Source organism: Diadema antillarum, unplaced genomic scaffold (genome assembly GCF_040938485.1).
Source record: "Diadema antillarum isolate AM-2024a unplaced genomic scaffold, OU_Dant_1.0 scf00000079, whole genome shotgun sequence".
Taxonomy (NCBI): domain Eukaryota; kingdom Metazoa; phylum Echinodermata; class Echinoidea; order Diadematoida; family Diadematidae; genus Diadema; species Diadema antillarum.
The window spans coordinates 803,196-817,671 of NW_027270968.1; the positions used below are offsets into that span (position 1 = coordinate 803,196).

Genomic DNA, 14,476 nt, shown 5'->3' on the forward strand with positions numbered 1-14,476 from the left:
GTAGAAATTACGCGGTGCGTAATATATGTCCCCGCCGGAAGTAGCATTTAGTAGCAAAATGTACAATATAGGTAAAAAATCAAGGTCGAAGGTCAAAGAAGTCAAAGGTTAAAATTCTGTGTAGAAGTTTTGAAGCCCTCACCTAGTGCCATCACATAAAGGAAACAGAATCGAAATCGGGTTAGAAATGGCGAAGGAGTAGCATTTTGTAGCCAATGTACAATATAGGTCAAAAATCAAGGTCAGAGGTCAAAGAAGTCAAAGGTCAAAATTCTGTGTAGAAGTTTTGAAGCCCTCACCTAGTGCCATCACATAAAGCAAACGGAAGTGAAATCGGGTTAGAAATGGCGAAGGAGTAGCATTTTGTAGCAAAATGAACAATACAGGTCAAAAATCAAGGTCAAAGGTCAAAGAAGTCAAAGGTCAAAATTCTGTGTAGAAGTTTTGAAGCCCTCACCTAGTGCCATCACATAAAGCAAACGGAATCGAAATTGGGTTAGAAATGGCGAAGGAGTAGCATTTTATAGCAAAATGTACAATATAGGTCAAAAAATCAAGGTCAAAGGTCAAAGAAGTCAAAGGTCAAAATTCTGTGTAGAAGTTTTGAAGCCCTCACCTAGTGCCATCACATAAAGCAAACGGAATCGAAATCGGGTTAGAAATGGCGAAGGAGTAGCATTTTGTAGCGAAATGTACAATATAGGTCAAAGGTCAAGGTCAAAGGTCACGACTGAAATTCTGTGTAGAAGTTTCAAAGCTCCCATGTAGTGCTATCATATAAAGCAAACATAATCAAAATTGGCTCATAAATGACAGAGAAGTAGCAAATTGAAGATTTTGATCACACACGGACGCACACACGGACGGACACACGGACGGACGGACGGACGGACACACGGACACACGGACACACACACTTACGGAGCCCGTTTCATAGTCCCCTGCTCGAACTCGTTCGGCGGGGACAAAAAAAACACATAAGCAAAGCCTCAGCACACTGTGAAGGACAGATATATTAAGCAACGCACATAGTTGCTTCAAGGGTTGCCATATTTTTTGTTTTTGTGAACTGTAAGTGCTTCGAAGTTACCGTACATCGAACCAAAAAAGCTGTAGCTCCATGATCTAATGAACAATAAAACTATACAGCTCTTTTACCATGAGTACTGGTACATTTGCAAAAGGCATTTTGTAATTCTATATCAGCCACACCATACAAGGTTAAAAAAATAAATCTATGCATTAGAAGCTAGACTTCTACCAGACAGTCCTTGTACACAGTACCTGCATATTACTAGTACAGTAGTACAATTAACACAATCTTCAACAAAACAAGGTTTATGAAGCAATGCTATCATGACTTTGCACTCCCATGAACTTACAGCACTTGACTTGATTAAAAATTGGAAAGACTGACAAGAAAAAAAAAACAACTTACAGGTGCAATATTTTATCCCTACTTTTCTTTTTCTTGCATAGGGTTTGTCTGAAGTGGCATTATTCCTAGCAAGCAAAAAGTCATGAGGCCACAAGTGTAGAATTCCTCTGCTCATCCTATGCAACCTCCAATAAATTATGTGTTTACATGGTGCTGTGTCTAGGAAGAACTTCTCACATATTGCATAATATAATGCTAATGGATCTTCATACAACTTATCTTTGTGGCATGTTTTGTCTGCAAGTGTATGTTTTGATAAAACATAGTGAAAAAAATAAAACATAGTGCACAATTGCCAGCTTGCACCCAACTTTCATTTCAGCACTCATTCGTGACTCCTGCTTTTTCAATATTTTGTCTCCTACATTGTACTAGCTCGCTTGTGGAAAAATATAGATGACAGCCTGGAACATGTCCACCTGTTTCTTTTTGTTTTAGTCTGGTCGGGCTAAGATGTGGTCTGGGGGGTGTTTCATCCATTCAGTCAGCACTGACAAGTTGTCAGTCCGACAATTTCAGTAAAATCCTTGGTTTTGATTGGTCACTGGCTGTTACTGTGGTAATTGTCAGAGACTGACAACTTGTCAGGGCTGACAACTTTCATGAAACGGTCCCCTGGACTGGATTTTACTCTTGCTGTTTAAAATAGCATAATGTAGGGAGAGACACTTCCCACCTCCCTGATATAGGGCCATAGGTACATAGTGGATCAACTACTACTCGTAGCTGGCCATGGCCGCAAACCCTTTAGAATGATCATGATAATGACTATGTCTACCACTGCTTAGTACTACTACAGTGCCCCTCGAAAGCTCGACGGCATGCATGACCACCGACGGCACTCGATATTGCCAGGGCAATGACATTGGAAGTGATGGAACAAGGTTTTTAGAGAACAAAATCTTCAAGACAACGCAAATTTTAGTGGGCGTACATATAAAGCCAAACAGTGATCATAGCATACACGTGTAGGTAGGGTAAACATCGCTGACGACTGACGACTTGAATAGGGTACTGTACATTTACAACATACAGTACGTAGGAAAAATGACATTAATTCGTAAGGTCTCTGCTCTCTGGAACCACCATCTCGCTATCTAGTAATTAATATCATGAATATCGGTAGTATTTAACTAGTATAGTATCGCTAGGAAGTAGACTTCGGGTTCGGTTCTATACACCGTGGCTTGCTGGACGATGTAAAACAACCGCTTGGCTTTATCACGAAAATTATCACACATTTTGAACTCAATACTAGAAGCTATAACGTTAAACTAGTAAGCACTACAGATCACATCATTCAAAAGGCGTGATGACATGCACAAGTAAACAATGAGCATGATGAGTGGTCATTCACTTACCAGGGAGGGTCCTGTCAGGACGCCGATGCCGTAGCCATACTGACAAGAAGACCCAAAGGTGACCGCCACCACGGACAAGATTAGCCACAGCGTTGGTCGACCCTGCGAAGGTGAAGAATATCCACTAGTACTAGGCATGTTGAATTCCAAACAGTGCAAAGGGAAAAATAGAACACAAGTTATCGTAGTATTGAAGCTTTTGCTCAGCTCAGCTATCTCAAGATCACGGAATGGTTTTGGTTCACAATGTTTTACGCCAGGCTATAAGTACTCGGTGTTTGCTAAGCTCGACTCTCGATTCGTTTCAATCCTCAACCCTTTTTGCTGGCGCTCTCTGGAGATGGATGGAGAGTAGAGTGGTAGCGAGCGCGGCCGGCCCGGCGTGGTAAATATAAATGGGCTCGTCGTCACGTACGTTTGTGTACGCTTTCTTCGCTGCGCAGGTTGGTGGTATCCTGATGAAAGTATGTAGTTTACAACACTACGTGTGTACGCATGCGATTTCAGTGATAAACTCAAAACTCCCAAGCTTGCTACCGACGATGGCGTCCTTGGCCTTTTTTTTTTTAACTGTGGTCGCCTGCATGCTGCATGACCACGCGGTGCAAAAATGTCTAAAGCTTGTGTAGATGTGTGTAACCGAGCGTGACGATCCGAACGTAAACACAAGGAACGCCTCCTCCAGATCTAAAGATAAATCAAGATCGATAAAATCCGCAAGACTGGGCTCTAACTGTTAACCGTTATGTCATCTCCTCCCCGGACCCTGGTCAGAACTTTATAAAGGCGGGTAACACAATACAAGATGCAGTGGGTTTGGCTGGGGGAGGGGTTAGGGAAGATACACTCACATGACCATACGCAAAGAGCTAACAAGACGCAGTTCAAGGGCTTGGGTGTGGGATGTCTCGACAGTACGTACTTGTTACATCGTGACGCGGCGAAAGAAAGCCATTATATTGGGGGAGGCTGGGGCATGAGTATGTGCTCGTTACAGTTTGGTTGATCTTTTCAGGGAGGTGAGAGGAAACTCACCTCCCTGATCTTTTTCAACAGAATACGAGTACGAAACGTATAATACTAGTAATTGAAACTGGACATGAATTTGAATAGTATAAGAAAACAAAAACAAAAATAGGTGTGGGCCTATGTTCCAGATCATTAAGTTCAGTGTAGTGTTATTTCTGCATTCCATTTTCAATTCAATAGGCCTAAAACAAAATCATATACGGTATTATAACATATTATAATGGTAATGACTGTAATGGTGTCTATTAACTTTTTTTTTGGGGGGGGGGGGGGGGTTGGGAGCAATGTATCCAGGCCTACTCATACGTTGTCCAAAGGATCCACTCAGAAGAATGTGCTTGTAAATGTTGTGGGTCCTGTAAAAAATTTTGAGGAAAAAAAAAGTGATGAGCTTACAACTTCGAAGAGTGCGGAGGTGAAAGGGATAAAGAAAACAATAAAATTGATAAGAGTGCATATATACAAAAAGAAAGAAGTGAAAATGAGGAACTTAAGTGAACATTCATGTCGTAAACAAAAGCCTAGATCAAAGCCTAAAGCAATGGTCACAGCCAACATTAACTTGATGCAGCATGGGCTGCCTTGCAAGGGTAATAATATAAAGACTATAATACTATAAACTATATTATAATAATATAAACTATTCGTAGTTCTTTCGCAATGACTACTAGGCAACTTAGTACTTCCTCGTCTTCTTCAATGAGCACAATTTTAGGTGACGAGTTCCTTTTTTTTCCATCTCCTGCTCCCCCGTTTGTTATTTCCAAAGAGTGATTGAAATCACAATTCCAATAATAATCGAAATCCATTCTGACGTATACCGGGGAAGCTAGGAAGTGAACAAAAATGTTGGCATCTGCTCCGCAGATGACGTATGCTGAAGGCTCTGATGCTGTGTATTGCAGGGCGCCATCTATGGACAAGTTTGCGTGTATTTTTCTCCCGTTTTCGCCATTTTTTTTCACCATTTCAACTATAAGAGCATGTGCTGTGACGAGCTCAATGCTGATACAAAATGTCTGCAATAATATGATAACAATCATAGAGAAGTTGGGAGAGCAGGCTGCCACGTGACTTTAGATAAAGACGTAGACATAACTCATGTTGTTACGTCTGACATGCCGAAGATGTGCGTCATGAATCTTGACAATGGACCGGCCTGAACTTGGAAACAACTGTTTGGCGCATTGCCATCCAGTGCTTCAGTATGGAAAGATATGTAATATGGTCATCAGGCACGTGAATTAGAGTTGAAGGGGAAGGGGGGGGGGGGGGGCTAGGTGGGGTAAGGTGAGAGCTGGATGGAGAGGGAGAGTATGAGGAAGGGGAAGAGCAGGAAAACAAATGGGAGGCGACGAAGGAGAGAGAAAATAATTGACCTATATCAGATTCTGACAAAGACACTTGCCTAGAGTCGCAATAGTTTGCCATTGGGCTTTTTACTTCTTTTGTCTGATGATTTAGCTCCTCAGCTTCAAGATTTTTTCCTGTTAAGCCCGCTTGTCCGTGCATGCCAAGTTTTCCCGGTTATGTACAATGCATACCAAATTAAGAAAGAAAACCCCACTCCCAATAACCTTGTATTCTGTCTGTCTTTGCTTGCAAAGTGCTGCGTCAACGCGTTATCTCGGTCTGGATAGATGTGATGATGATATCGATGATTATTAGTGTTTATCATTGAATTGGCATAAGAATATTTACATGGTTGTTCGGATTATTGTAATCGTCATTCTCTTTATTACCGTTATCGTTGTCATTGATTTAGACACATATTTTGATCGATTTACCTTTGTATATACAGCTCGTTGCACTGAAATACCGAATAATAGCATGAATGAATCATTTATGTCTGAATGAATAATTCATCTTTTTATTGTTCAAATATGGGAATGTGGCATTTCGTCAGCACTGACATTTCTTTTTTCTTTTCAAATCAATGCCATCCAACTTCTTGGTTGACATACAATTAATGAGCTCCATTTGCAATTTCGCTGCATTTTTACAACCATTGATATCCGATAAGGTAGTTGGCAGTTAGTGAAGCTACGACTTGTACTAATAAAAGGGAAACAAATTTGCATTGGAACTATTACAGTGTACGAGTGCTCCTTATACCTTCGGGTCTGGCAAAGAATATCTATCACTTTATTTGTCTATTATTTTTATTGGAAAAAAATGTATAATGAAATCTATATCAAAGTATAGGATTAAAGCGATGGTACAGTATTAGTGGAGATGAGAATTGGGCTTTTAACTTTTTGCGAGATACCAAGAAAACACTTATGGTATAGTACAGAGCAGACCATTTTAAGACGAATTCAAAGTTTAATTGATGAAAATCGGGTTTGGAATGACTGAAACATCCAAAAACAAAGTAAAACAAAGCGATCGCAATAAAGTGTGGGTCCCACACTTATTAAAAGGGCATTGTACCGGTTTTTTATTTCTTTATATGTTGTTCTTTTAATTCTAAAAGACCCAGCGGTGCAAACAGAATCAGAATTTCATAACGATTTAGTCCGTAATTTCATGTTGAAAATGGAAATTTTTTGGCGAGAATTATGCTAATGAGCTGACGAACCCGGATGTCGTGATGTCACAGGTGCCAAATGTTTCACTGATTACAAGCCCTCGCATACGCGTGCGTTAAATCGTGCCGAGTAGCAGACGACGCTTAGGCCCAATTTAGCTAGGAGGCGGCACTTGTGTACTGTCCTATCCATGCAGCTGTCTCAAATTTCGCTGAACCAAATCGCACCAAAATTACAGGATATACTTCTAAGCATATTTCAAAATACCGTATTATATTTGATTGAAATCGGTAATCGAGAAGTATCAATATTGACGCCGAATTTCAAGTTGTCACTAAAAAAAACCTCACACTTCGCGAGAGATCTTGGTAAACGCGATATGCACAATCTAGAACTGAAGTTAGCCGACTAGTGCTGTGCGAACGGGGAATTTACGCGGGAACTAGATTTAAAAATGTCATGATTTTAGCGATTTATGTGATTTACGAACTTTATTTTTCATTCAACTTAGCTCAAATAATTTATAAATTGATTTCTTGCTCCCGATTACTTGAAAGATTTGTCTCATGATATTAGATGGCTAACTTCAGTCTGTGCGTGCGCAGGCAAGTAGGGCTACTACGCCGCGATCACTCTTGTTTAGTCGTACAGAGCAGATTGTTTTTAGCGACGACAGGAAAGTCGACAACTTCACTTACGCTTCTCAACTTGCGATTTGGTTCCAATTAGCTTGAGCAAGTGGACATGAGTCATAAAATACTTCTTGTGATTTTGGTGCAATTTGGTTGGGTGAATTTTGAGATATCTACATGGATACGGAAGTACTCTAGTACTTCTATGCCTACACCAGCGTTTGGATCGCGAAGCGGTGGCACTGTTTGTATCTACGTGGTCGGGCCACTCTTCCGAGGTATGGGTCCTACTAAAACTAGATCTAAGTTAGTCCTTGGTGTTAATACGACCACCATGAGATTTATCTCGACCACAAAAACATTGAAAATCCATAAAGCAGATACCTTACCTGCAAAATTCAGCACAGAAACAACAGGGCCTGCAGCACAAGGGCCTCTAGCGGCAACGCTAGACCTTGGAGTCTGGACTTTCGTCTGGACTTTCTTCAAGTTCTGGCAGCAGGGCCATTCGGGGTATGTATTGTATACAAATTGCATACGAGGCGTTCACGCTGTGCCTATTATTAGCGCTGTGCACGTACAGCTGTCGACGGAGCGGCGAGAGTAGAATCTTCTCGGTCCTTGACTGCTCACTAGTCCTAGTCCTAGTTCTAGTCTAGAGTCTATATGTAGTGAGTGCCGTTTTCTTCTAACTAGGCGTAAACCGTGATTGCTGTTGACTATTTTTTTTTATTTAGATTTTAAGAATCACTCAGTCCTCATCTTCGTTAGATAGTTTGAACTGTGATGTCGAACCATTATCGCTCATCATCAATGCATAGTTAGTGCAACGTTACTTTTTTTTTACACATAGTTTTCTATGGGCAGCACGTTCGGACAATGATGCCAATTTCATTTAGCATATCTGGCATATTCCCCACAAATTTGGTCTAAATAAAAAGCTTTTGAAGAGATTCCTTTTAAAAATTAATAAATATTGTTTAACATGTTTATTTCAGCTCCATATTGCAATTTTACTAAATAACAGTTTTTGCAGTACTTCGTGTGAGATTTCATCAGTAAATTGACATGGTGTAGAACCTTTCTAGGTCGTTTTGCTAAATTCGGAGGTTGGCACCTGTGACGTATGCCAAATTGTGTGGATCGTTCCTTGGCTTGCTCGTTTCCATTTTTTTCAAAAAATCATTACAGGCTTATCCTGGGTTTCAGAATCCTCTCTTTCCCGTTGTAGGCATCAAAAAATGTAGATTAGAATTATCAGACAAGTAGAAAATGTCAGTACAGGTTTCTTTTAAGATCGCTCTTTTTTTTTTGGATATCTCAGCCATTTCAAAACCAGTTTTCATCATATAAACGTTAAATTCCTCGTAGAATTACATGCTCTTTCATATTTCATAAGAGGTTTCTCATTATTTCACCAAAAAATGTTAGAAACCTGAAATTAGGTCTCAACCTAAACTGTACGATCCCTTTAAGACCCTAAGACTATGCAGACAAATCGACTGAAACATTACAGTGAAGAGGGTCGGGGAAAAAAGAATCATTGCTTTTCTCTCAGAAGACAGCTATACTAGCAGAGGTCAAAACCTTTATGTTTAAGAGTTTGCATTAGAGAAAGCAGGCATAAATGATAAAATATAGGGCATAAATGTCGCATAAAAACGTCCTCAAGATATCCTTGATCTGACATTCAAGTCAGCGTCATGATTTTCTTGCGTGCATCCCGGATCATCATGCAAGCTGATAACTACGAAGATGCAGAAGATTATGTTCTGTGAACGAGCCAGCTGACGACAAAGTATACAGAAAAAAACAAAACAAAAACAGATCCATTGCTGCTCGGTACAGTGCATTACGATGGATGTATGAGATGTCATATCATTACACGAAGGACTACTATACCTGCATTATTTTGCTGTTTGTTTGTCTGTTTGCTTGTTTGTTGCTGATGTTGTTGTTGATTTTCTTTTGAGAAAACATTGAACCACTGGAAATGCGATGATAGACATTAAAGGGGCTGTACAGTACTGGTTGAGGTGAGAATTCAGATTGTAACGTTTTGCAAGATTAAACCACTGTATATATGAAATGTTAAAGAGCTTACAATTCTAAGGGGAATCAAAAGTTTATTTGATGAAAATCGGTTGTGAAACGGCTGAGATATCTAAAAACAAGGTAAAACAAAGAGATATTAATAAAAGGCGTGGCATGTCAATTTTATTATGATCGCATTTTTGGATATCTCAACCATTTCAAGGCCGATTTTCATCAATTAAACGTTGAATCCTTCTTGAAATTACATGCTCTTTCATTTTCCATAAGAGGGTTCTCATTATCTCACCAAAAAAGTTATAAACCCAAATCCTTATCTCAACCAGTACTGTACAGTCCCTTTAACTGAAATTAAAGAAATGTAGGCCTGCTCCTTTATGCTAACTTCGTATATGGATACTAGTAACTGCAGTCATGTTGTGATATATTTCTTTGCCGAAAGTAACTGCAGATGGATTCACAATAATGGATTGACCAATATAGAAACTGCCCGCGCGTGTGCTAAGGGCACTACCACCTTTAAGGCGTTCTTCCGGTGAACTATACGTGACTGTATCGGAATGACGACATTCTATCCGGCCATAGCTCCTCTATCCGAGCCATAGCTCCCCCTACACCGGCCAATGCCGGGTTGGATGTATGTCGCACTTCGGCACGTAAACACAGGACTACATGTTCTGTCTTTATACTTCGCCCTTGGTGACGACAGAGAAAAGTGATGGGGCTTTCGAGTCTGGCATCATCATATTCCGTCAATGTCATCGTCTTTCGGATGTATTGTATTTGGTTAGGTACATTGCATAATATTCCATGATTAATTGTAGCGCTACTACAAGGAAATCAAAAGTGTTTGTCAGTTGATTCAAGGACAATTGAACCATTATTATTGTTTGATGACAATATTTCATTGCACTATAAGATGCGCAGACAAAATATTTTTGATAGTATCCCAGGCTGTTTTGGATCCACATTGTACTCTTTATATTACCGCTGTCAGTATGCCAAGTGGTAAGACACATCAACAGAGCACTATAAACATACGTTCACATGAGACCATTAAAGGCCTTCTATCAACTCTATATCTCGTGACGTCACGGCGCATCACGAATGAATCTTTGACGTCAGGACCCAGGGTCCCTACTGGGTGAGAGTATTACGTGCTGTGTGTGATGAGGATGTGTGAGTGACATGGACAGTCACCGCAATCACCTTGTGGCAATGTACTAAGGATATTTAAGGGACTTATACGTCTTCTTTCTGACTTTAATGTATAATATTACAATGTTTATAGCGATGTTTGTTCCATTGGTAATAATCAGGCTACAATGTAAATGTTGTTGTAAAAGGGATTATGATCGATAAAAAATATAATGATAGAAATACTGATGATGGCGTGAGTAATGAAAACAGTGAATGGAGAAACGCTGGTTGTTACAAAATAATGTTTGCCGATAATAAGATCTAAATCTCTGATTTCCCTGTATTAATTATGTATGGTGTCATGTCTGTTTCTACACTAATGCGATATTTGTATCGTATTCGATATTCAGGTTCGTATTCATCATTCGGGCCTACCTGACGCACAGTTGCCAAATGTCAAGAAAGCATTTTGCTGTTATACTCTATCCATACCTGCATGCAGATTTGCAGTAATCCGAAACAAGTCAATAAATCAATAAATCCATTAACAGAAAAATCAATAAAGTAATTTTACTCTGCACCATGCACTGCCATAAGTTGTAAAATACTACTACAAAATAACTTGATGAGAAGGGTATGATAGTATACATATGACAATATGAAGAAAATTAATAGGTAGTTTAGAGAAAGGGTGGAAGTGACTTGCGATGCTATAATTTCATCTTCGTATCTATCTGTTTTTTTAATACCAGGTGGTTGCGAGTTACATCACTGCATGCTTTGTGATAACGTGTAAAACTTAAATTTCTTGTTCCTTTTTATATGTGTTGTTTTCATGAATCGTTTTCCAAGTATACGTTCTGATTCTGTGATTATGAATCGTAAAGGGAGTGATTATTGTTAATTAACGAATACTGACATGCCTTTGTTTGCCAATTGGCGTAATGTATGTCTGCATGAAGCCTATAGAAAGTACATTTAATTCCCCTAATCCCTATGATGTCACAATGGTCTTCAGGTTGGATTGAGGCACATTGTTACACCTGAGTGGGCTTCCGGATACAAAAATCAACAGTAATATATAGGTCAAGTTTGGACGGATTACCGAATGCTAATGCTGCGTATGATGAAAAAGCCTGGGGAGTTAAAAACAAGGTGAGGGTCATGTGAAGTGCTAAGGATGGTTTTATACATCCATATTGTTTTGTTGATGTGTGGGTGATAATACACTATGTGCATGTGCATGTGTCGTATCGTATGTATGCAGATTTATTTTGTGTTGCATGTTATACGTTTATTATTATCATTATCATTATCATTATTGTTGTTATTATCGTCATATAATATCGTTATTATTATTATTATTATTATTATTATTATTATTATTATTATCATTGTTATCATTATTATTATCATCATTATCATTGCTATAATTATCATATTTTTATCTAGCGCATTTATAGAGACAGCTACGGAAACATTACCGATCTGGTTCGTCATTTGTGTGCGTATATTGTACAGATGTACGAGTATAAAACGTCTATACTGCAGGCAACATACTACGGCTTTCACATTGTAAAACTCCTGATAGCTTCTGGCTTCGGTGTACAGTAGACCCAATTGTGCATGCCAGTGAAGATAATACCGTTTACCTCAATTCGTTTAGATGAACACTAAGAATTTTTTTATAGGATAGATGATTATAATGGAATGATCTTTTGTATTATCGGCTTTCGCACAGGAGGAAATTCTTTTACAGCTTTTGTATCAAAGCTCATACTAAGTAGTAGGAGAAGGAATGGCATCAGAAAGTCATCTGATGTTCATAATGTTATGACCTATATCACTGTAATATGAAGAAGCTTAAATTAGCATCTCTTTCTTTAGTTCACTTCTTATTCATATCTGCATGCATCTTAACGAAACTTTTGCTTGCCCTGCTTGTTTGATTTCTGGTAGAAAGCGGAGAAAACTTTCAGTGTAAATGTTTTTGATACGCCGGAGATTCCGCGATAAGCACTACTGCACCAGCGTGAAGTTCGTAGAGGCAGAAAGGCTACTGGAGCATGTAAATCTTACAAAACGATTGATGCCAGTGAAACCAAAGGCGCCAAAAAGCCCCTGAATATATCCCCTTAATTAACAGTATTTCATTCCTCTATGCCGTAACTAATACCCTCACCTCTTAGTATTATTGTTTTGTCTCTTTGGCCCGAATTCACAAAGGTGGTACAAAATGAAACCATGGCCATTAAACCACGGACAAAAACCATGGAGCGCCAAGTGTCGCACGGAATATTTCGTTACGAAATTGGTCATTTCGTCGACAAAATGACGGTTTCGTTAACGAATTTATCATTTCGTGGATGAAATATTCATTTAGTTACAAAATGTTTTCATCTCGTCACAAAATATTCATTTCATCGACGAAATGACTGATATTCGCAACGAAATATTCCAAGCGACACTTGGCGCTCCATAGTTTTTGTCCATGGTTTAAACCATGGTTTCATTAATTGTACCACCTTCGTGAATTCGGGCCTTTGTGTCTCCGAGAATGGGGAACAAAATGTTTGTAGCCATTAAATGACTTTATTAAATACAAGTAACCAAGTTTTCCGCGGATTTGGCCTCCTTGATTTCCCCACATTGGTATCTAGTCATAAAAGCAATTGGGTACACAATAATAGACTGTACAAATATACTACGGTTCGATATTCCGAAGGTTTGTTAATCCGAAAATGACAGTTCGTTCTTCCAGAGGACCCTTTAGTCCAAAAACGAAATTAGATTTATAGTATGATTAGCATTTCCTGTCATTTTTGGATTAACTGACCTTATTTCCTTTTTGGAATAACGAACCTTCGGAATAACCCCATTCAAAATACTCTGATTAACGACCTTTTTCATTGTCGAATTAACGAACATTTGGGTATTAGGAATCTGTGTGTTTCGTAATAAGGAACTTTATTTCCTTTTCGGATTAACGAACCTTCGGAATAACGAACATCACCGGGGATGTCATTGACGATACGAAATGCATATTTTTACGATGATTATGTTGGAACTTGGAAAGAATATATCTGTACATTGAATCCAATATTAATGCCTTTCATAAGGATTTATGATAGAGGCAAAGTAATCATGTCCTAACAGACCGATTTACAAATGTTTTCAAAATTATATCCTCCTTGTTTACAAGACTTGTTAACTAGATATTCCCTTCACGCCTACATAGGAATACCCAATGCGTTTTAATGATTGAAATCAAGTTTGCGGAGATAGCACAGGGCATATCAGATGCTGAGAAATCTCAGGTCAACCTCAAGCTCGCTTTTGTTGTTGTTGCTGCTGTTCTCTTGATGATCCCTTGTTATCAAAGATATACATGTACGATCTATGATATATCAGTAAACTGCATGTGGCAACAACAGAAAAACACAAACGGACCGCATCTTTTTACGTCTACGTCTTCAGGACCTTAATGCTGGCGCGCTTTAACGCGAAGGAGCCATCGTCGTCGGCGCGTTTGATAGTCTCTCTCAACACAGTTATATTGAAGCACCCTCGAAGAAAAACACTTTAATCTATCATACCACTTATTTTCTTCCCCATTGTTTATCGAGGATTTCTCGCCATGGTGCTCACCTGTGTCGGAGTCTTCCTGGTGGGTGTCAGATCCGTCTGCGAAGTGTCTTTTGCGACGGCAAAATCGCTCCCGCCGAAACTGCCATTTTTCTGGTCCTCCATCTTCTGAGATTTTCTATCCGCACGCCGAGCAGTCGTAAACGAACGCAGGAGCACTCTAATCTCTCCACGCGGGTTTTTTCTTCTTCTTTGTTAGATGTGCAGCAAATTTTCCCAACTACTGGTTCGTAAACCCCGCTGGGAAGGAGAATTTGACTCGATAGGGTCGTGGGTTCGATCCTGTACAACCCCTTTGTCTGCGCTTACAGGGAAAGGTCAAAATTTTTTGATCGGTAGTCGAGGAGGATTTTTGGAATAACGTCACGTGTAACACCACGCAGTAGGGTGCATGGAGTCCAAGCGAACAGGAGAAAATAAATACAACAGAGATTCGTCTGTGTTTTGCAATTTGCCAGATGAATTAAGTGTGACAACTTGTGTTTCTCTCTCCCTCTCTCTCTTTCTAACGTTAATCTCATTCCATTCGGCTTTGCGTACTCCGATACAAAACTCGGGTTGTGTAACGGAGCCGTTATCATTTTAAGCCGTTTAAATGTTAACTAAAATAATCCGTTTATTCAACGCCTGGAGGTCAAGTGATTCTGT

At 39.4% G+C, this 14,476-nt stretch overlaps 1 protein-coding gene across 1 annotated transcript in view; it reads right to left on the minus strand.

Moving 5' to 3' along the window:
• LOC139717665 (solute carrier family 2, facilitated glucose transporter member 1-like) overlaps window positions 1-3,155 on the minus strand; it is a 49,237-nt gene extending 46,082 nt beyond the window's left edge. Inside the window, exon 1 of the mRNA XM_071629171.1 lies at window positions 2,800-3,155. Coding sequence (XP_071485272.1) covers window positions 2,800-2,937 — 138 coding nt within the window. The 5' untranslated portion in view covers window positions 2,938-3,155. The remainder of the gene's footprint in view (window positions 1-2,799) is intronic.
• Between the last annotated feature and the right edge of the window lie 11,321 nt (window positions 3,156-14,476).